We start from the raw sequence: 24,014 nt of genomic DNA, 5'->3' as shown, positions 1-24,014 counted from the left end.
TGCCTCCACTGCCCGGCTTCCAAGACAGGATGTCATCTAGCTCAGACTAGGCCCAAACTCCCTATGTAGCTAAGAATGATCTCGAACTACATCTCTGTGTGTCTCCATCTCTGTGTTCATGTGCTTCACACAGAGTACATATATGTGCAGGTGTGTGGAGATGAGGAACCAATCTTCAGGGTCTTTCTCAATTGCTCTCCACCTTAAAAATTTTTCTTTCTTTAAGCCAGGCATGGTGGCACAAACCTTTAGTCCCAGCACTCAGGAGGCAGAGGCAGGCGCATCACTGAGTTCAAGGCCAGCCTGGGCTACACAGAGAAACTCTGTCTCAGAACAAAAAAACATAAATAAAAAAATAATTCTTTAACTGCACATGTGAACCTTCAGGAGTTCATTCTCTACCATCTGGGTCAGGAGGTCAGGCTATGTGCCAAGTGACTTTATCCAGGAACTATGTTGCAAACCTTAAGCCTTATTTTTTTTTTTTTAAAGATTTATTTATGTAGTGTTCCGCCTGCATGTACACCTACACGCCAGAAGAGGGCACCAGATCTCATTATAGATGGTTGTGAGCCACCGTGTGGTTGCTGTGAACTGAACTCAGGACCTTTGTAAGAGCAGCCCATGCTCTGAACCTCTGAGCCATCTCCCAGCCCCCTACACCTTATCTTTTTGAGACAGGGTCTTCTCACTGAACTCAATGATCTAGCTAAACTGTCTGGCAAACACCAGGGCTCTTCCTGGCATTGCCTCCCCAGCAAGGGGGTTACAGATATTCACCACATCACCCAGTGTTTATGTGGGTGCTGGGCTCTGACCTGGGGTTGCCACACGCAAGCACTTTGCCCACAGAGCCATCTTCCCAACCCTCATATTTTCCTCATTATAAGACTATAACACAACCATCAGGGAGTAGCATACACCTGTTAGGGAGGCAGGCAGATCTCTGAGTTCAAGGCCAGCCTGGTCTAGAGAGGGAGTTCCAGGATGGTCAGGGCTACACAGAGAAACCCTGTCTCAGTAAAACAAACAAACAAAAGATCATAACACAAGCTTCTGATAAGGACTTATTTCTGGGCTCCCATGTGGGTGCTAGGGATTGAACCTGGGTCCTCTGGAAGACCAGTCAGTTCTCTTAACCGCTGAGTCATCTCTCCAGCCCCCAAGGACTTATTTCTAGGTCTGTCTGGTTTGGGTGCTAGGTACTAAACCCAGGGCTTCATATTTGCTACCACTGAGCCATATTCCCAGACCACAGCTGGTTTTTATTCATAAGAAGAAGAAGGAAGAAGAAGGAGGAAGAGGAGGAGAGGAAGGAGGAAGGAAGAAGAGGAAGAAGAAGAAGAAGAAGAAAAATCTTACATAGCTACAAACATTCAAGGAGCAAGCTATTTAGTGAATCTTTATCAAAAACAAAATAATGTGAAATGATCAATTTGGTGATGTTGTTTAAGATGCATGCAAAACTTGAAATGCAGGCCTCTGTGCAGAATGCAGGAATTTCACCCAGGCTGCCCTGGTCCGTGTGGCTCTGGCACTTCAAGATCACAGAAGGGTCTTGGAGACCATGGCACCTCTTGATCCTCCTCATTAAGTTCTGCTCATTTTGCTCAGGGCTGAGACCTCTGGGCCTACCTCCTGGGGCAGAGCTGCATACCTAGAAAGTCCTGCCTCGCTGCTCCAGCCTGGCCACAAACCACCCACAAGTCCCTTTTGACTCAGCAGGCTCCAACATGACTAACCACTGGAAGAAACAATGTTGGGGAAGGGAAGAGGTCCCTTGACCCAGCTGAAGGGCAGCAGGCTGCTTACCAGGCCCCTCATGATCTTAGTGGCTGACAATGGCTTTGCAGATGTCACTGGAGGAGCCAAACCACAGAGACACTGGTACCATGGATGGAGAAGGCGACGGTGCCCAGGTTTCCTGGAGATTTGAAATGGTCCTCCACATCTCACTCAACTTTCATTTTCTGTGATTTCAAAATAGTTTGTGGCTCACCACATTAATTCTCAGGTATTAGTAGGCCATGCAAAGAAGACCTACTGTGACCAATCACAGGCATCAACACAAAATAAGAGCATCATTGGCCTGTTTGTCTGTCTGTCCAACCACCTGTCTCCTCAAGGCACATCTGGGAAGCAGACAATCCCAACTCAAGTTCTAACAGGTGTCTGAAGAGATATGAAGAGAGATGACAGGCATACCTCGGCACCCACTGGTGGGGACATCCCAGCTTGCAAAGGAGACAGAAGACGTCTCCAGTGCGCTGTAGAAGCAAGGAAGGGCTGCTAGGCAAGAGACCAGATGCAATGATGTCAAGGAGATTTGGCTAGGGGTCACCAGAGGACGCTACCACTGGGGTTGGAGAAGGGCTAGAGGGCCATGTAAGGGGTGCAGCCATAAAGGGTCTCCAGGGGGAGCCAGGAGCAGAGGCAGCTGCAGGGTGGAGGGAGAGGCTAGCTCCAGGGCCACTGATTCCTGGGCTTCCTTTCAGGAGAGGCTGACAAAGGAGAGGTGAGGATAGAAGGCCCTAGAGAGACAGGCAACCAAAGTGCCATGCAGTAGGCTCTCAAAGGCCCTGCTACAGGTAGCCCAAGGACACATGCCCAAGAGAAGCCAAGCTGTTGGCTCTGGGTTGTCTCCCAAGGTCTTAACGATGGTTCTTCAAGAAATGACTCCTGGGGACACAGAGGTCAAATCTGACCCACGCAGTTCAGAGTGTGAGGGTTGCTATGGAATGGTGAGTTTGGAAGTGAGGCATTGCTTTTGGTTTGATTCTGCCACAGCTTGTTTCTGTCTTCATAAAGCTATCAGGGAAAGTGTGAGGTCAGATGGCCCATGACACAAAGCCGACAAAAGTAGTCCCATGGTTCCTATTTCATCATTGGATCGTTCTCCCTGAGCCTCAGTTTCCTCATAGACAAGGCAGGGTAGGAACACGCCATTGTGCCTGCCTCGCAGGCCTCTAATATAAATAAATGACAGGCCTGTGCTCTGCTTCATTCACGGTTTTTACCTAACTACCACTGTTCTTTAGCAAACTACATTTATTACAGTTCACTTGTTTGGGATTGGTTTGACTTTCTAGATTTCGTTTGGAAAATCAAAGAGTGAAAGCCATTCTGGGTCTCTAATCAGAAAAAGGAAAGCATGGCCACCACACAGCAATGATCAAAAACCAAAGCCGCCTGGGCTAGACTGGTAGAACGCTTGTGTGGTATGCTTGAGACACAGCTATCTCCTCAGCACTGTGTAAGCGAGGTGTGGTCATACATGCCTGCTGCCCCAGCACTAGGGAAGCAGATGTGGAAGATCGTACAGTTAAGGTTATCCTTGGCTACATGGAGATCTCAAAACCATCTTAGGCCTTGACCAAAACAAACCAAAACCAAAACCAAAACCAGCCCAAAGACACTTGACCTTCCGGTACAGACAAGCCCTGTTCTCGTGAATCCCATGGGAAAGTGTTCAAGGGTCTTTAACAGTAAACCCTATGCCATATGGCTGTGGTCCCTTGCTTTACTCCATACAAGCTAGCCAGGCATGCTACACACACTCAGCACACTTTTGTCCCTCGTCGATTCAATTCAGGGTAACCCAGCCTAGGAAGAAGGGGCCACCTCTCCAGAACTTGGGGAGTACCAGGTGGGGAGCTGTGTGCCAGGCCTGAACCCCATGCCTAGCATGCAGTAAAGGGTGAACAGACATCCCAGTCTTCAGGATCTACATCCAGGCTTGGCTCCCACATTCCCATGAAGCTCAGAAGCAGGGCTTTGTGGAAAGCAACATACCATTCTAAAATGGAGGTCATGCTTTCTGGGCCCACCTGTGGCTCATGCTGCCGGGCAGTGGCCTGATACACTGAGTGAGGTAAACAGATGGCCAGGGGCCATGCCCTTAGTGACTCTAGTGGTTTATTCTTGCATCTGTTAGGGCCCGTTTTACGCAGTGTCCGTGCTGGCGGGTTAGGCAAAGGAATGTGGGCTGTGCTTCTCATATCCGCAAGCATCACTGAAGGAAGGCGCATCTCTATTACTGAAATGCCAGAATCTGAGCCACAGTAACCTGAGAAGTTGGAAACAGCAACACATTTAGTGGGAACAGATTTGAGTCCAGGTTGGTCTCCTCCTCTGTCAACTCAGGAGACTCAAGAACTGTAGGGGAACAGGAATTACAGCTAGGGGCTTTGGAAAGAGCAGGGCCAAACTGGACAGGGACTCCCACTGTGTTCTGTACTTACCAGTCATCCCAAACTTATTTTCTTCTCTGCAGCTTGCTTTCCTCATCCATGAAATGGGAATCATGCTTACTTCACAGTTATAGCATGAGATATAAGTGAGGGGATGGATGGACACTGGCATGTGACAGTCACTGGGGAGCTGCACACTTCCTCCTGCCTCCACACAGCCTGACTAGAATATTTCACACAGGCCCAGCCTTCCCAGCCCACCCCCAGCCCCACTCCCGGCCTCCAGCAAATCCTAGCTATCTTCCCTCCTTGTGCAGTCATCACTCACAAGCAGACAGATCCCAACATCTGGCTGCTGCTGTTGCTATGGTGAGCTATGCGGATGCTGGGGCGCCCCGACTTTTCCAAATTGCAAGGTGGATTATATCATTTGACAGAGCTTTAACCCTCTCTGATGGGGACCCCATGGGGCTGCAGGATCACGCCCCGCTCCTAGTCCTTGCCAAGGTCCCTGGGCTCTTGCTGGAAGGCCTGGGTTTCCTTTCCATTCCGGGGCCCCATCGGCAGCAGGTGCAGAGGCAGCTGCTTCCCCCGGCAGCTAGGCCGAGCTTTTCCTTCTGCCTAAAGCACCTTCCCTGAAGGCCTTAGCCTTGCCTGCTGGGCTTGTTCCGCTACCTAGACTGAATGGATAGATCCTGATAGACACCCTCTCCTGTAATGCCTGCTTCCCAGGACTCCAACTATGGGTACCATGCTAACTAGGCTATAAGCTCCTTGAAGGAAGCAACCAGAGAGTTGTTTATGTTCAGTTTTGGAGGCAGAGTCTCACCATGAATTTTGGGGTGCCTTCAAACTTGTAATCCTCCTGCCTTGGCCTCCCAGAGCTAAGATTCTAGGATGCACTACTGTGCTTGGCCAACGGGACTTCTTGGGAGGTAGAGATGGGAGGATCAGAAGTTCTAGGCCAGCCTAGAGCACATGAGTGCCCATTAAAAAACCCAACAGCAGAAAAAAAGAACAAAAGCCTAGACTGACAGACAGCATAAGACAGACACTGGAAAAACCCTTCGGTGAGTGACTGCCACATAGCAGATACTCAGTAGAGAAGGGAGCCCATACACACAGAGGAGACACACACATACAAACCTGTGCAGGTACACAGGGCACAGAGTCACACAGATCTCCAGTCACAAGCAGGATGAGCATGGGTTTAACATGATGGTCTAACACTCATGTGGCCTGGGATGCCCTCAGACCTACAGTTCTCTTGCTTTGCCTTCTTGAGTGCTGATAACCACATCTGCTTTGTTCTTCGTTATGTTGCTGTTTGCTTGTTGACGGAGGCCCTCGCTGTGTGATTCAGCTTGCCCATGGGCTCATGGTCCTCCTGCCTTCATCTCCCAAGTGTCAGGTGTGTGCCTCAATACCCAGTCTGAAACACCCTCTGTATCTTTAGCATAATTGTCACTTTCCCTTTCTGGAAGCCTCTACGGCCTTGGGGGCACCTTCAGCCAGGGTGGCCTGCTAGATTAGGTGGCTCCCATCAGCTGCTCTCTAAACTTCTGTGGCTATGACTTGACCTACATTTTGGCGCAGCTCACTGGCTGGATTATTTTAAGCCACACACATCTTTGCTTTCTGACAAGCTGGGCTATGCCAACAATAATCGTTCACATTTGCACAGGGCAGCAGAATGTCTGCCACTCTCGCATGTGAACATGCCCTGTCTCCTCCAGAGGTGCTGCACAGGAAGGCCTGTGTGTAACCAGAGGCTGAGAACACGTGAATAACAGGAATGGCTGGAGACGCTTCCAGAGTCACCTCTGCGAAAGCAGTCCCAGATGTACCTTTTTGTTGTTGGGTTTTGAAACAGCCTCTCAAGTACCTGAGGCCAGCCTGGAACTCGCTATGTCTGGCCTTGAGTTTTAGACCCTCCTTCCCCTACCTCCCAAGCGCTGGAATTACAGGCCTGCACTGCCTCGCCTGGCTCTATTTCATTTTATTCTTATGATTTCCAAAAACCAGAGTGGGTGTCATGTTCTCCCATCACACAGGTGGCAACCTGAAGCTCAGAGAGATGATGAGATTTGTAGAAGGCAGAGGCGGGAGAGGGGGCCTTTGGAACTAACAGCTCCATCTTCTTGTCCCCAGGGTGCGGGTCTTTTGAATGTAGCCTGCCCTTTTATCTCCGTATGCCATGTTCTGCACACACGTGCAGGCACACACAGCGAACACACAAGCAGTGCACACAGAAAGCACACCTGATACTCACCGGCACGCTTACACGCTCACTCACGCTTGTCTCTCAATGCCTAGACATAGGTCCTTGCACCGAAAACAAATATTCTGCCTGAAGCCCTTTCCCAGAAATGGAAAGACACCCATGCTCCCGTCGGTGCTTAGAGCAGAAGCCACTGACCCAGAATCTGCTGAACAGAGGCCTCAAGTTGGTGTCTGAGTCAAGGGGATGAACTGGCCAGATCTTGCCAGCTGCTTGCCCAGGCCTCCCAGGACAACAAGCGTGAACGGCCTCTGCCAGCTGGCCGGCCTCCCAGGGGCCGTCTGTGACCATGGAATTTGGTGAAAAGAATTGTCTTCTTCAGGAGGCAAAGCCCTGCCCTGGGCCGCTCTCACATGTGAACGTGCCTTGTGCCCCCGTCAGGGGTGGTTCTTGCCACACAGGAAGGCCTGTGTGTAACGAGAGGCTGAGAACCTTCGAATAATAAGAATGGCTGGAGACACTTCCAGAGTCACCTCTGCGAGCCCAGCAGCCCTTCATTTCAGTAGTTGACAGTCGTCAGCTGACATCCACTGGTGTCCTAGGGTAATTATTGATGCAGAGAAATCACCCCTCCTAGTCAAAGGCCACCACATCTCTGTAGACAGGGGTCACGCCTTAGTGCTCCTTTTACAGTCCCCCACAGGTCATGGGCACTTACATAGCAGGTGTTTCACAAATGATAAAGGATTAGAGATAGTTTTGCTGCTGGGCCGTGGTGGCACACGCCTTTAATCCCAGCCCTCAGGAGGCGGAGGTAGGTGGATCTCTGAGTTTGAGGTCAGCCTAGTCTACACAGAGAAACCCTGTCTCGAAAAAAAAAAAAAAAAAACAAAGACAAACAAACAAAAAAGAAAAAGTTTTACCTGCCAGGGCATCCATCCCACCTCCCAAAGCTGTCTTGTCTCACCTACTTCTGGAACAAACACTTGGCAGGCTGGGTCCCATCCCCTCAACCCCAGCATCAGGCCAGGCAACAGGGATATGATGAAAATAGCCACTGAGCCCCTACTGTATACTGGACACAAATGAAACTCAGTCTCAAGCGAGAGATGACAATATAAACAAACTCTTGGTTGGTGCTACGATGGGAGCTGCAGTGGAACTTTCTCACTGTCCTGCTTACGGCCAGCTCCGTGGGTACCAAGCACACTCCTGCAGCAGTCCCGTGGCCCTGGGACGGCCCCCGATTTAAAGAAGGAGTGAGTCTAGGTGAAACTACTTTGCAGCCACCTGACCTTTGCCAAGTTCCCTCGCCTCCTTCGGTTCCCCACCTGTGTGACAGGGATAAAGGCAGCGGGCGCCTCCCGGGTTTCACGGACAATTGCACTAACTGCTGCCTGGTAAAGAGCTGCCTGATAGTAACTCACCACACCATACCGTGAAATTAGATGCCTGTGGCTGACACCTCTGCAGAAGGAGCCAAAGGCACCACCGGGCCTCCTGGGCCCAGGCCAGGTGCCAGGGCAGAAGGGACCATTTCCTGTCCTGGGACACTTGCTAAGCTCAGCTCTCCATGTCCCCTGTATGCAGCTGGGTCCAGTCTTCCCTACACTCACCCTAGGGTAACAGGGCTGGGCCCCAATCCTCACCTTCTCATTTACACAGGGACCCGAGTGACTGTAGGTCTGGCTGTGACCCCTGCTCACGCTTGTGGAGCTATCCACAGCAGGCAGTGGGTCTCACTGCCACTCGCCTTGGCTTCCCTTCTGTCCCATGGATACAGGGACCTGGCTTTTTGGGCCTGCAGGCCTGGAGAAGGGAGCTTCTCTTCATATGCTGGGCTCATGGAGGACTCCACCCCCCTCCCCTCACAGCTCTGAGGCGGACAGACAGACAGGTGGGTACGGAGGCAGGCAAATCCAGAATCTAGACTAATTACGCTACTTAACTATGTGGCGGGTCCCTAAGTTAATCAGTCACTCGTATGTACTGTTTCATCGCAACATCTCAGGCAGGCATGGTGCTGTTGAGTCACACAGAAAAATCCGACGGCAACCCCAGATCTGACTCGAGGGCCGGGTGGACCGGACTGAGGCCATACTGAGAGCATGGCTACACTTGCCGGTTCACAGCGTCTAACCTCAGAGAATTTTAGTCAACGTAAGCCGAAGCCTGGTCCTGGTCAGCTCTAGTGGGCTGTGGACATCGCAAGCCTGCCGAAAGTGGCAAGCATTCAGTTGCTCCACGAAGGAGAAATGTACGTGTCATTATGTGGAAAGGAAAAAAAAATCAGCTTTTCTCTATTTACAAATCCTCTAGGGACGGGGGTGAGGGGCTGGAGAGGCGGCTTGTTCAGCGGTTGAAAGTGTGTATTGCTCTTTCAGAGGACCTGAGTGTTACTCCCAGCACCTACAGTAGGCAATGCACAATCATGTATAACTCCAGCTCCAGAGGATCTGGCATCTCTAGTCTCCACAGAGGCCCACACACATGGCACACACACACATGACACACACACACAATTTAAAATAAACGATTGTTCAAATTCTAAAAAATAAAAACATAAACATATTCTTTAAAGGCGCCTCTAATGACTAGGCAGCCCTAAGCGAGCACATAGGGAAATCTGAGTGCAAGAAAGGCAGGGCCCCGAGGACGGTCTGTGTTCCTGCAGACCATGGAGGTTCAGGGACCTCACCCAAGGATGCCCTTGAGCTGTGTGCCACACAGACGAAGAGCTCAGTGACAAGGGAAACCTGAACTTGCCAGGCCTCTGGGCTGGACTTGGAGGAGGGAGGGAAGAAAGGAGAGCCCCAACCTTAGCCCCATGCATACATGTGCACATTCTCTCTCTCTCTCTCTCTCTCTCTCTCTCTCTCTCTAGACTAATTACGCTACTTAACTATGTGGCGGGTCCCTAAGTTAATCAGTCACTCGTATGTACCGTTTCATCGCAACATCTCAGGCAGGCATGGTGCTGTTGAGTCACACAGAAAAATCCGACGGCAACCCCAGATCTGACTCGAGGGCCGGGTGGACCCGACTGAGGCCATACTGAGAGCCTCATTCTCTCTCTCTCTCTCCCCCTCTCTCTCTCTTCAAATCTGTACCACTGTAGTTCCCTCTGTCCCACAACAGAAGGAAAGGCAGAAGGGGTAAGTGGCCTGAGGACCTGCCTGCTTGCCCTGGCATGGCCTTACCATCTTTGTACTTTCCTACCCCTGTCCTTCACTGGTCCTCCAGGACCACCCATTTCATCCTGCTGACTTGGGGAACATAGCTGCATGTGAGGCCCCTTGAAAGATAAGGAACAATACATCCAACACCTGAGGGATGGAGAGAAGTTGGATGCCCACAGTAGTGTCTTCAGTGAGGAAGATTTATCTGGCTCTGCGTGTGTATGTATGTGTGTGTGTGTGTATTCATATGTCTGTCTGTATGTACACAGCATGAGTGTGCCCATATCATCATATAGCCAAACCTGCACACAGGCACTCCTGCTGGAGCAGAAGTGGACATCCAGAGGAAAGAGCTACACAGACGCCCAACTTTCATTTTAAACAAACACCTTGAACCTGCAGCACAGGAATGCACGCAACACTGCAGAGCTGTCCCTCTGGAAGCCACTGTCCCCGGGGAGGACCCTGAACTGCACCCTGGGAGACTTCAGACCAGGGATTTAGCATCTCTAAGCTTCCATGCAGTCCTTTTTATTTAATTAATGTGTATGAATGCTTTGTTTTCACGCACACCACAAGAGGGCACCAGACCTCATTATAGATGGTTGTGAGCCGCCATGTGGTTGCTGGGAATTGACCTCTGGAAGAGCAGTCAGTGCTCTTAACCACTGAGCCATCTCTCCAGCCCCATTCCTAGCCCCAGTGTAGTCCTTAATACGATGGAATCATGAAAATATCAGTGCCTTTTGGGGCAATTGTAAGAATCAAACTGATGCTCGTAGAGTGCCTGCAAGCAGTCAGTGCGCATGCATCTTGGCCACGAAGTTTCTGAAGCCAGAGAAAAGGGCAGCGTGGAGGCCGCGGAGACCTTCATCCCCACCCGCCCTCTGCTCTCAGCCTCCCCAAGCAGCAACTCCTGCCCAGCTCATGGATGGCGGGATGCAGGAAGGGAGTGCATCCCTCTGTGTACTCTCAGAGATGAGCAAGCACAGCCCCTTTTGTCTGTCGCCCCAACTCTGCACCCCATCTGCTTGGCCCTGGCCTCCCTGGTGGAGTCTTATGCTGTTTGGCCCCCATCCATGGCATTCCTCCTGCTTCATGCCACTTCAGACCCTGGAAATGATATAAGAGAGGGGTTGAGACCCGGCCCCGGCCCGCGCTGTGGGAGGCCGACTCCCAGGCCCCAGAGCTCTCAACTCTGTAGGTCAGGCAAGGGCTTGCACCTTGCAGTTCCCACATGTGTGCAGGCGATGCTGATACGGCTGGTTTGGGAGTTACATCTGAGAAGCACTGGCCTGCAAACTGTAACCCAAGCGTACAGCCAGGGCTTTCCCAGAGAGGAGAGCGATCACGGAAGGGGCCAGCAAGAGAGAGACGTGAGGCAAAAACAAAGGCTGAATCCAGGAAGGGCAAACATGGTACTTGGAGGTGGCGAGGATAAGGCACACAGGCAGGTGGGGCTGGTGGATGAAAGGGGCCAGCAGCAGCCTCGCCCCTTCCCTCAGGCTCAGCAGATGGCTCCATTGTACCAGGCGCCTGTATCACCTTTGTAGGCTCTTGGGCTGCACAGCAAGTCCCTGTCCCCCAACTGCAGCTACATAAAGTCCCGGCCCTAGGCTGGCTTTCAAGGGCCATTATGGCAGGTGTCAGTGTCTCTACCTGCCTTTACCAGGTGGCTCTGCTGGAGCCAGCCCCTGGGTGCCAGGGAGGGGTGCCAGGTGAGTCGGCATATGTGCTGTGGGTGTAGGTGGTTAGAAACGAGGCCCAGCCAGGCCTTTGTCTATCCAGATCTCTGTCATCTTTTGGTATAATGGCCTTGGCCAGTATGTGAGCATGCTTGCTCTATCGGTCCCAGGATCTAGGGCTGGGCGTGTGTTTGTTGCTACCCGAGCCAGAGCAGTTACTATGTGTAGATAATAATAGCAATCGTAATCCCTCATAATTGGACCAGACTTTGCTGTCTGCAGGGCACTTCCCTGCCCGTGACCTCATCTGACTCCCGCAGGCGCCCTGTAAGACAGGCCAGGCTAGGGTTACTATTCCCATTTTCCAGCTGAGCAAACACAAGCCCAGGTGGCCTGAAGTCACATCTCCCATAAGCGGCTGGGGCCTGGAACTTCTGACTCCTTGTGCAGTGTTCCTTCCTCTGCTCCGTACTGAACTATCACTGACTTGCTGCTCCGCAGGGTGGGATACACAGCCCAGTTAACAGGAAGTCCGTCCCAGCTGTGGGGGTGTCTGAAGAGTATGTGGAGGTGTATCAGCATCCACCAGAACATGGAGCCAGGGCAGAGGAGGCTCCGGGTCACCCACCCCAGCAGAGAAACAAAGCCAGGTCCAAGGAAAAGAGGCAATTAGCTGTGTGCATCCCTGCCACTATGGTGAGGGTCTGTACACAACTTGAGGAGTTCAGAAGGCCTGCAGCAAACTTAGACTTTCTAGTCGTTTCCCACTTTCCCATGGGCTTAGAAAGCAGAGGCCGGAGCACTGGGGATGCAGCTCCACAAGTGGAGTGCTTGCCTTGCGCACACCAGGCAAACTGCATAGGGCAGTTGAGGTGGCACAGGCCTGGCCCAGCACTCAGGAGATGGAGGTGGGGGTGGCGTCGGAAGTTCAAGGTCATCCTTTGCTACACAGAGCATTTGAGGCCAGTTTGGACTGCAGGAGACCATGTCTAAGGGGGGGGACGGTGGCTGAACCAGGAGCTCCCAAGAGCCCCGTCCAGGGACACACGACAACTCTCGGCTGGTTAGCGCACATGACTATCATGCGCACACATAGCACTGTGCCCGGCTGCAGGCTGGGCCCCTGGACTTTTTGTGTGCACACCTATATGTATGCGTGCATGCTGGGGGCGAGGTCATTGTCTACACTGGGATTATGTGTGGTTACGGTAAGGTAAGCATAAGCTTAGCATAACCCTACTGGTCTCCAGCAGGCAAGAGACCAGACAGACCCCCAGCTGGGCTTACCACTGACTAGGCTCAGTGTCCGCTCCTGTAAACCAGGGCCGCCTGTCTCACCTCATTTATTTCAAGGGTTGTCACCAGGGCAGAAGGAACAATGGATGGAAAACACAGAGAACTCAGAAACACACTTTGAGGATGAATGAGGCAGAAGAGGGCCGAGTGTGAGCGAGGAGCCTTGCCCGTGCGGACAACCCTTGTGAGAAGAATAAATGTCACACTTCTCCCATTGGCTCAGGAAGGCAGGACAGTGAAGTTCACAGGCTGACACAGGGGATGGAGTCAGTGTTGGACTTAGCAGTCACAGCTCCAAGGTGACTTACATGGCCCCTTCAGGGATACCCATCCACCTGATGAAATCCCCTTTGCCTGACTTAATCCCGACCTGGAGTTCAGCAGTAGGGTGAAGAGGTCACCTCGCATGGGACTCTGAAAACGCAGAAGTCACTGGTTCCATGGCCCGGAGCCACATCAAGGGTTACCTAGCAATACTCGCTTGGAGTCTGGGTGGGCAGGCTTTATCTCCAAAGGTCGATGATGTCACTTGCTCCTGAGCATCTGAGCACAGCCCACGTGCTTGAAATTTCTGTGTGGGTTGATCACCTCATGTCTACAGTGCCCCAGAAAGCTAAACACAAGGGGGAAACAGAGGCCGCTCCAACACAGAGGTACAATGGCTGACCTGAGGTCTTACAGCTAGTATAGGGCGGATCCAAAATGAAATCCAGGTTTTTGGCCTCCTTCCCCCTCCCCACACACTTTAAGACTGACTCCCTCAAAGCTGCACAGACCTAGAGTTTGGGCCTGTTGAGCCTCAAAGTTGAACCTCAAAGACCGATAACCTATAACCTCAGTGGTTACAGCTGAGAACCAGTGGTTCTGGTCCTGGAACCAGACTGCCTGGGTTCAGAATTCTGCCTCACCTCAGAGTTTAACCTTCCCTCCGGTTTCTCAGCACCCATCAGCAGGACCCGAGACCCAACACAGCAGCAGGTCAGCTCCCCTGAGCTGTGATTATGTGAAGACAGGCCCCTCTCCTTCCCCGGGCACAAGCCACAGGGTCCCCCAAAGCGCCAAGAAGGCTTCTCACCTTTCGATCATCCTCCCGCTCCAGAGAGGAGCTGCTGGTGTCCCCGGGGCCGCTGGAGGGCATTGCTGGCAGCTGGGCAGTAGGAGGCAGGCTGTGAGGGCACTGTGGGGATGCAAGCGCTTCAGAGAAGGAATTCTCGTGGTCTTTGTAAGCAAGAGCTAAAACTTAAACATAGATCCTGATGTCAAGCCCTCGGAAGAGTGCTGCCTCAGCGCTGGGCCTCAGGTGGTTCTGCCTGTGGGAAAGAGAAGTTGGTCAGTGGGGCACAGTCCGCTCCCTCCCAGGATTAGTCTCCAGCCCAGGCCAGCCTGGCCTCTGACCTCTCTTCTCCCAGTCTCGCAAGCGCTGCAGAGGGTGAGAAACTGAGGCAGTTTCCACTTCCTCCAGAGCACGGAGGCTATGACAGTCCTGTTCAGAAACTCAAAGGTGTAGCGTATGCCACATTTAGAGCTTCCAGAGGCCTCCTGCTCCTCCCATCTCCGCTTTTCTTCCCTCCGAACACTTCCGAAACCCTCCCTCCCACCCCAGCCGGGCCCTGGGAAACCCCAGCCACCACCAGAGGCCCCCAGCCCAGCTACATTTTCCTTCTAATCTGTCCTCACCCGACCCCCCACCCCCACACTGCTCCTCGAGTGGAGGAGGAAGTGAGCAGCAGCCACAGGATGTAGTGAAATGAATGTCACTTTGCTCAGCCTGCCCAGGGCCGGCGCCCCACTGACAAAGCTGAGGCCCGAACCCAGGCGGTGCTGGGATGCCGGTTTGCTGGACTCTCTGCGTGCCAAGGGGTGAGGCTCAAGGCCATGGCAGCACTGAACACACATGCAAGCCCCTCTCCAAGCCCCTCTCGTGGCCCCATTTGCCGGCAGGACTGGTGGGCTTGAGCCCCACCAAACGCTCACACAGCTGTATTTTAGGGGCTTTTCTTCCTCCCTCCTCCAGGTGTGGGCCGCAAGCCAGTGAAATAACAAAGCCCGAGCCTCAGGCCACAGCTCAGGGTGGGTGTGTTACTGCGACAAATCAACCCCCTTCACTCCGGGAGACACACGCTTCCCCCCAAGCCCAAGAGACAGCGCCAAGCCCCTGCCTTGAGTGTGTGCCTGCCCGGGAGGGGATTGGCAGCAGCGGGAGAGTAGGAGGTGGGCTGGATCGGAGCCCACCCACACCCTTCCCCTTCCAGTTCCCTGTTCTGCCTCCCAGCTCCCCTCCCGGTTGGGCCTTTCCTCCCAGCCCCCTCTGCCAGGGCTCCCTGGAAAACCAGGAACGGGAGACCGCCCAGGCTTGGGTTTCCCATGGGCCCTGTCCCTTCCCCCAGGGATGTGACAGCCTGGGAGGTGGGTGCCCCAGATTGGGCTCTGCACTGGCAGCGGTGGGAGGCAGCTGGAGCTGGGGGCCGGGGGGGGGGGGTGATGCAGAGCCAGGAGAAAGGGCCTTAGAAGTTGAAAACCAAGGCCTGATGGAGAGGCTATGCCCACAGCTGCGACCTGTCTAGGGACGCCCCAGGTAGGAGGCGCCTTACTCGCTACAGCACTAAGCGGTAGGGTTCTGTCAGGGCTGGCTGCCCAAGCACCTGAGATGGTGGCTGGGAACGGAGAGAGCAGCTCCAGGCCGGGACGTGGTGACATGGCACCTCATTTTGACCGCTCCAAGCACTTCCCTAAGACTAAGACTCAAACGGTTGGGACGTGAGCCAGACCTCATGAGTGGACTCTGAGGGGCTGAGTGTTCTTGGAAGCCAAGCCCCCCCTCCTCCGAGCCCCAGGGAAACTGATCTGACCCAGTACTCCAAGAGGCTTCCCTCCTGCTATTGGCCAGTGATCCCATCCAAATCCCATAGCTGTCTGCAAACACCCCACATCCAAACCTTGACAGAGTAGGTGACAGCCCAGAGAGCTAGTCGGCAGAAAAGAATGCTTCACCTGGAGCCAGCAGCTAAGGTCCTGACAGGGTTAGCTGACCCCCGGGCCGTCATCTGGCTCCTAGCTTGCCAGGCTATTGGGCCTCCCAGGCAACAGGAAGAAAACTGCTAGTACCCCACAAGGGAGACAGACCAGGCATGAAGCAAGCAACGGGAATTAGTCTGCTCCATGGTCCAGAGAGACACAGGGGAACCTGCATTGGAATTCTGCAAGAGGAGGCCCTGACCCCCGAGGGGGAAGGGAGGGAATGGACAAGAAAAGCAGAACAGCAGAGCAGCCACAAGGGCAGTCACCCAGGAAAGGAAAGGGAAAAAAAGGAAATGTCTCGGGACACCCACGTCCCTGACACGTGAGCTTCATGAAAGGTCATCACAGAGAACAGGGTCCGGGGTCAAACCTAGGGCCCTTTGTGTTTCTCCAGAGACCTCAAAACCCCTAAGCGGCATCTGAAATCATCAGCATGTGACCAGGCAGGGCTCTACTTAGTGGCCAAGGCCCTAAGCTGGACACAGCCCTGTCCACCTGCACACGAGAGCCACCATCTTCTCCCACGCTAACCTGGCTGCCGGGCGCAGGGGGCTGTGGGACCATTGTCCTAAGCTGGCAGCAGCCACGGAGCCTGTCTCAGGCTCCTGCAGGCCCCAGCATCCTCCTCACCGAGGCCACACCACAGGAATTCTCACCAGGAGCCCAGACATCACCACCAGCAGTTTTTATCTTTTCCTCAATAATTTTTTTTATGTTCGTAGTGACCCTAATGATGTTTATCACAACAACAGCATGAAAGTGCTCATCCTTGGAGCTGGAGGGATGGCTCCGTGGTTAAGAGTGCTTGCTGCTTTTCCAGAAGACCCTGGTTCCCAGCACACCAGGGGCCTTAAAACAGCCTGGAACTCTAGATTTGGCATCCTCTTCTGACCTCCACAGGCAATGGCACACACACAGCACACAAACTTACAAATGAAAGTCAATCTTTGGCGGGGAAATGCTCCTCCTTGAACTCCTGATCCTCCTGCCTCCCACCACCCAAGTGCTGGGATTACAGGCATGTGCCACCATGCCTGGTAAGAGTTGCAATACCAACTAAATTCCACGTTTTACCACCTTCTTCAACCTAGAAGACTTAAAAAAAAAATAAGATGTGAAATGACAAGAATGGACTGGACAAGGGAACATTATCAACAAAACTTCAAGGCTGGGAAAGCAACTTAACAGCCAAATGAGTGACAGGCAGGTAAAAGCTGATTTTTAATGCACAGCCCTTAACAGACACATGCCGCCATAGCACCAGGGGCCTGTGGGACTGGACTGAAAAGGATGTATGTGTGACAACAAAGAGGCTAGAGCAAGAACCGTCCCTACACCCACTTCCCCTGAAGCTGCAACTTCAGATTCTCTGGAGGGTAAAATGGTTAAGGTGACATATCCCAGCCAGCGGTAGTAAGCTTGTGTAGATGCTAATGTGAGTTCTCAGGTTGTTTCCCTACTGGGCTGGACCCACAGGTAAGGTCCACATCAGTACCACATGGGCCAGCACTGTTCACTCTGCCAGGGTGGATCTAAAAGCTGACAAGTCTTAGGGCCCAGAACTTACAATTAACTTCTCTGGTTAGAGAAGTTGTTTGTTTTGTTTTCTGTTTGTTTGTTTTATTTTTGAGACAGGATCTCATTATAAAGCTTAGGCTGGCCTGGAACTCTCTGTGTAGCCTGGGATGGCCACAAAGTAGAGATTTTCCGGCCTCTACAACCTGAGTGGTGATTTCAGGCATGAACCATCACACCCAGCCAGTCCCCTGTTCTTCGTTCGTTCATTCATTCATTCATTCATTCATTCATTCATTCATTCAGAGAAAGGGTCTCACTAGGTAGCCCTGGCTGGCCTGAAACAACTCACAGAGCTCTGCCTGCCTCTGCCTCCTGCAGTTCTTGATCTAGAAAGGTCAACCAAGGGCCAATAGATATTTTAGGAGAGCCTCTGCCTTGGAAGTTAGGGACCAGGATAAATAAAACCAAGCTGAGTGCAACAAAACACACCGGTGGAAGGAGGACCCCAGAGAAACAAATGTTAACTAGGAATGAAAAAGAAAAGCTGGAGATCAGAGAAGAGCTGCTGGCGGCTAGAGGGATGGCTCAGCGGTCAAGAGTGCACACCGCCTCAAAGAGGTCAGAGTTCAGCTCCAGCGCTCCGCACTCGTGTCAGCTGGCCTAGAACCACCTGCAAGTCTAACACCTGGAGATGGGTCACCCCTGGCTTCTCTGCATATCCACACTCACATACGCCTCACATCATTAAAAACAAATGCACCTTAAAAACAAAACAAAACGGGAATTCTACAAACACAAAATCATGGTAGTAGAAACACAAAACTCAATGGCTGACCTGACCAGAAATAAAATGATTTACCAAATTATCCAGGATTCCACTAGCCTACCACCATACCTATATGAATCCAAAAGAGATGAATGATGCCAAAGGGACACCTGTACTCCAGGACTGAGGTGCTGTTTGCACCAGAGATCAACGTAGGTTCCTGCCAATGGTGACCAAATAAAGAGAATAGGGGCTGTGTGCCCAATCCAGTTACTGTTCCGTTACAAAACAATGAAACTGTCATTTGCAGCAATGTGGAAGAGCCTGGCCCACCTTAGATTAAGGAATAAGTCAGGCACGGAAAAACAAGGACCACATGGCATCATTCACAGGCTTGGTGGTGTACCCCTTTAATCCCAGCACTTGGGAGGCAGAGACAGGTGGATCTCTGTGAGTCTAGAAACAGTCTGGTCTGCAAAGCACGTTCCAAGGCTGCCAGAGCTACAGTGAGACCCTGCCTCAGGGAGGAAGGAGAAAGCTGTTTGACAGGTTGGTCTCACAGAAATAAAGTACAGAGTAGCAGTTACCAGAAGGAGGAAAGGGACTGTGGATGAGAAAAGATGGTTAATGAGTGCAGGGATACACCTAGATACAAGTAATAAATTGTTTCAAGGGTTTCTCTGTGTAGCCCTGGCTGTCCTTGAACTCCCTCTGTAGACCAGGCTGCCTAACGTTGACTCCAACTCCACCCAGCACTGAGATTAAGGCGTGCACCACCACCACCAGCTAAGGTAATAACTTTTATTTTAAAGGTTTGTTTTCAATGTGGCTATGACTATGTACGCCACGTGAGAGTGGGTACCCTCGGAGGCCAGGGGAGGGCGTTGAAACTCCAGGAACCGGATCCCATGGCAGCCAGAAGGGCCGGGACAGAACTCAGGCCCTCTGCAAGAGCAGCGAGCACCCTAACTGCTGAGCCATCTCTCCAGCCCCATAAAGGAGTAACTTTCAATGCTCTAAAGCACAGAAAAGCAACCGTGGCCAGCACCAATTAATGTTACACTTCAAAATAGCTAATAAGAAGAGTTTGACTGTTCCTAACACAGAGAAACCGTCGGTGTTTGAGGAGATGGCTAGGCCAATGCCCTGACCAGACTGGCACCTTTATACAGCCTGAAGCACCACAGTGCAGGCAGGGGAGGCGAAGTGCTTGACAGACAGGCACGACAGGGGTTCAAATGCCAAGAATTCACACAAAAGGCAGGCAGGGGCAGGAGCACACGCAATCCCAGCTCACCCCTGTGCCAGAAGAGGGAAGTGGAAACAGGAGAACCATCAGACGCTTGCTGGTCAGATAGAGTAGTGTCTCCCCGCCTCCCCCTCCCCGCGCATGCGCGCGTGCACGCACATTCAAATGCACTGTCACACAAGCCAAAATATCCGACGATTTGCCCCAAAACCTGTACAATTACTATTTGTCATTTTTGTTATTGTTGTTGTTTGTTTGTTTCGAAACATGGTCTCACTGTGTAGCCCTGGCTGTCCTAGGACTCACTCTGTAGACCAGGCTGGCCTTGAACTCACAGAGATCCGCCTGCCTCTGCCTCCCGGCGCTGGAAATAAAGGTGTGCGCCACACTGCCCAGTTACCACCCGTCATTTAACAGAAGTGGTTCATTAAAAAGAAAAGAAAGAAACACGATTGTGTGTAACTGTCAACCCAGCTACTTGGTGGGCTGAGACAGGGGGCTTGCTGTGACTTTAAGACTAGCCTGGTCTACATAGGAAGTTTCGGGCCAGTAAAAGCTACATGGTAAGATATTACCTGGGGGAGAAGAAAAAAAGAGAATTCTTACTTCTGGGAGGTCTTTACCCCGCCATGTCATCATCATTTAAGTGTGAGACCTTCCAGAACAGAGGTCTCACACTCTATTCGGAGGAAGTGGGGGAGTGTCTACAGTACAGGGGACCAGCACAGGAGACGAGGGAAAGGATTCTCTGCTGGGAAGCTAAAAAGATACTATGAAGTGACCACCTGACCCTCGACTCGGCATTGCCATGGCTGGACCTGATGAGCGGCAGGGACATCTTCTAGTCCCTGTCCTTCTACTGTACAGCCAGGACCCAGGCACACTGGCTGTGTTCAGATAGTCAGTCACCTGTCCTGGAGGACACGCTCCAATTAGCGGGATGAAGTGAGCAAGAGGAGAGCATAAAACAGCCACAGCCGATAGGTAGAGAGTTCCACGGACGACCACAGAGGGACATCATGAATGTCAGCTACCACGGCCACTTGCCAAGAGGATGGTGGACCCAGGGTGAGAGGGTACAGACCTCCAAAGGTGGACAGAAATGCTTTCAACCCACTGTTACTGTCTCTATGCAAAGCCATCCTGAAGGCCATCAGTAGACAAGAGACAGAATTAGCAACAGGCAGGATGAAAACAAGGCAACTACTAACTATAGGGAAAAAAGGAAAAGGAAACTTGTTAGGCTCAGCTGTGAATAACAGTTACATTGACATAATAATGTAATTATGTTGATTTAGCAAAGGTGTTTACACACACCACATCACACACACACACACACACACACGCACATTGTACACTGCACACATCTTTTCTGCAACACAAAATTAATGGCTTACAAGAACAGATTTTTTATCTGGCAACTCTGAGCATTAGAGATCCTAACGGTCTCCCTAAGGCTAAGGTCAAGGTGCTGGCAGGGCTGCATTCCTTCCTACGGAGCCTAGGGAGAATCCGCTCTCCCACATGTCCCAGCTTCTGGAGGTTGACTCCCTTCCTCTGCTCACAGCCCTCCCCGGGGTCACTAGTCTCCCTCATCACAAGACTGCCACTCTGCTCCTGCCTTCACCTTTCATTTCTAAGGACCCCTGTGGTCACAGGCTCCGATGATCCAGGATAACGTCTGCCTCCGTTTCAAGGTCTTAATTTGATCACATCTGCTAAGTCCCTTTGGTCATAAGAAGTGACATATCCATAAGTTCAGGGAATTTAAACATAGCCTTGCCTTTTTTTTTGGGGGGGGGGCGTTTTGAGACAAAATTTTTCTCTGTGTAGTCCTGGTTATCCTGGAACTCGCTCTGTACACCAGGCTGGCCTTGAACTCACAGAGGTCCACCTGCCTCTGCCTCCCAAGTGCTGGGATGGAAGGCGTGGGCCACCATGCCTGAAGAACTCGGCCATTTTTATTATGCCTGTTAGACGCCAACAGCTACGTGTGTGGACATAAGCATAACAGACATTTTTGAATGAATATCAGCAGAGTATTGTCAATAGTAAGCCAACCACAAACACTGTTTAGGATGGTGGGGGAGTGGAAAGGGCCTGTGGGCTTAAAAAGGATCTATTAATCAGAGGTGGGCAGGATAGCTCAGTGGATAAAGGCGCCTTCAGCCAAGCCTGATGACCTGAGTTTAATACCACAGTAGAGGGAGAGAACTGACTCCTGCAGGATGTCCTCTGACCTCTATACACAGGCGAGCGTGCACGAGCACACACGAACACACACACACACAAATAAGATGTAATGATTTTTCAAAAGAGGATCTATTAAACAGGAAATCAATGAAAAACATGTCTATACAGACAGATCATTATGTGTTCATTATGTGCAGAGGCAGAAGTAAGATCGCTGGAGGAAACGTGTAAAAACAGCAGAGGTAGCATCCTCTGAGGAGGCACAGAAAGCAGAGGAGCAGACAAGTGCTACGTCTGTCTGTGCTACTGTTGGAAAAGACGATGTTTTATCAGGAGGGACCAGGACTGTGGCCACCCATGGTGTGCAGCCTCCATCTCTCCTCCAGAAACAGGAGGGACTATTCACCCGCTGTGTCGTTCTGTGAAATCACCACATCCCACAGAGCAAACAACCCCGGCTCCTCACGCCCCCACAGCTCCATCACCAGCTCCCTCCCTCCCTCCCAGCACGCACCCTGTCCCTCACGAAGTATCCAGTCAGCCCTCCAATGTACAACCTTCCGGCCAGACCCACACCAATGATATCAACTCATTTTCATCGCTCCCACACCGGGGGTGTCAATGCTGAACACAGCTTGCCTCATGCAGCCTCCTTCTGGGGCCTCAAGCTGGTCCCATTGTCCCCAACACCATCTCCACCTTCCTCTCCAGGCTCAACCTCCTCAACACCTCAACGAGATGCCTCACGTCTCAGCTCCTCCTTTGCTCCCACTTCAGCTAGGGCCTGTGTATCGTCACTCTCAGCCAAAATAACCCCTTAGCACTCAGAGGCCTGAACCCTTGCTCTACCCAAATAGTCCCAAAACCAGAGCCCAGAAGCCCCTCCCTACCCACCTCCAGCCCTCTGGGGATTTCTGAAGGTTTTGATCGTGCCTGCATTCCCCCACACCCCTAGACCCACCCTAGTGCAGAGTGAAAATGTGACTGGAAAGAGCCAATCAGAGGCCTTACCTGGGACTTTAACTGATGGTACAGAAAGATGAGAAGAGCCAAAACCGAGTCAGGGGCGTCAGCCACTGTCTTGAGGCCACATGGGACAAACAGGGAGGGGCCAGGACAAAGAACCAAGGGATGAGGGAAAGGAACCAAAGATGACAGTTGTCTGGGCAGGGGCCCCCTGAAGCGAGGGAACTTCCTGGACTGTGTGAGTGGGTCTGAGGAGGCTGATGGGGAGCCTGACTCAGGAGCCAGTCTCAAGCTCTGGGAAGTCCTCCAGGGAGCCAGGCTGGTTCAAACCTCGACCTTTTTTCTTCGAATCAGGTTGGCCTGATACAAAACTGTGCCTCGGGTTCCTCGGCTGTAAAATGGGGGGAATAACAGCACTAGCCTCATAGAGCCACGGGGAGACTGGAAAAGTAATGAATTAAAAATGCTTCCTAGAGTGCCTGGCATTGAGAAAACATCGATAAATCTTCACAGTTATTAAGAGCCTGACTCATCCACCCACAGATCTCTCTCTTTTCTCAAAATCCCTGGAGTGCCCACAAGTGGACGTCGCTCAACTGGAAGCTGCGAGCTCCTACGCCACGCCGCTCCACCCCACGCTTGTGAATAAAGCTTTACGATGTCAACATTTCTTTAATTCTCACGCCGCGCCCCCACCATCTGGAGCAAGCACTATTTTTATCCCCATTTTCCAGATGAGGAAAATGAGGTCTGAGAAGGTTCCTAAGCTGCCTAAGATCGGTGTTCATAAGAAAGCAAGGTTTAAAGGCCGCCCTGCCCATCACAGTCTCTCATAATTAGCTCAGGACCTTTGTAGCTACGCTCACTTTGGGCACTGATAGGTCAGAAAACCATCTCCATCCCTTCTTACTTTCCCCCTTTAGTTTGGGTAGAGGATAGGACACAACTGCAATCTTTCTCCTCCTCCTTCTTTTTGGTTTTTTTGAGACAGGTTTCTCTGTGTAGCCTGGCTGTCCTAGAACTCATTCTGTAGACCAGGCAGGCTGGCCTCGAACTCACAAAGATCTACCTGCCTCTGCTTCCCGAGTGCTGGGATTAAAGGCCACCACTGCCAGGCTTAACTGCAATCTCCTTACAAAGGAGGAGTTCATTTATTCATCTGATTCTTTGCCGAGTGAGTGCCTGCGGGTGACGAGCACTGTGCTAGAGGGCAGGTGAGCTGTGGCATTCAGTCCTCACAACAAATCTAAGAAGCAGGTTCTGTTGTCATCCATGTTTTAAAGAGGGTTCCTAAGGAGCGCAAGCTGTGACATTCCAGCACACGCTCATGGATCCAGGTCCAGCTCACTCCACAGCCCTTGAAACAGGGCAGTACCCAGCAGGGCATAGTAAGCAGAGATCCCAGTGCCAAAGGTAGAGTTAGTGCTCCTGCCAGCGGCCTGAGGGACCCCAGCTCCCGCGCAATGGCCGCACAGCTGAGTTTCCTATCTGGGAAAGAGGTGGAAGTGGATTCTGTGGCTGATGGGTATATCCCCCACGTCACCCCATCATTCACCACGGTGGTCGAAGTGCGGAGCTGAGCGGTCCAGCAGGGTTTTCCCCGCCTCCTGCCAGAGCCTCTGTGGGTCACAGGGCTGAGGCCGGGTAGAAGGGACAGGAGGAGGTTCCACTTCTGGGCGAGATGACATCACCATCCTGTTTGCTCCCACTTTCAGAAGTGTCGCTTGCACCTG

The 24,014-nt window shown here is 52.0% G+C and overlaps 1 protein-coding gene across 6 annotated transcripts in view; it reads right to left on the bottom strand.

Moving 5' to 3' along the window:
• Window positions 1-24,014, bottom strand: part of Dnmt3a (DNA methyltransferase 3 alpha) — a 106,276-nt gene that overhangs the window by 64,289 nt on the left and 17,973 nt on the right. For 5 of the 6 annotated variants that reach the window (XM_060365227.1, XM_060365226.1, XM_021648280.2 and 2 more), the window contains exon 2: window positions 13,647-13,881. In XM_060365227.1, coding sequence (XP_060221210.1) covers window positions 13,647-13,709 — 63 coding nt within the window. In that variant the 5' untranslated portion in view covers window positions 13,710-13,881. Of the gene's footprint in view, window positions 1-13,646; window positions 13,882-13,966; window positions 14,124-24,014 lie in introns of those variants that run through there. The other variant, XM_060365224.1, reaches the window with a different exon arrangement.

This window comes from Meriones unguiculatus, chromosome 1 (genome assembly GCF_030254825.1).
Source record: "Meriones unguiculatus strain TT.TT164.6M chromosome 1, Bangor_MerUng_6.1, whole genome shotgun sequence".
In the NCBI taxonomy this organism is placed as follows: domain Eukaryota; kingdom Metazoa; phylum Chordata; class Mammalia; order Rodentia; family Muridae; genus Meriones; species Meriones unguiculatus.
The sequence above is the reverse complement of the archived record's forward strand: the minus strand, read 5'-3'. Positions and strand labels throughout refer to the sequence as shown.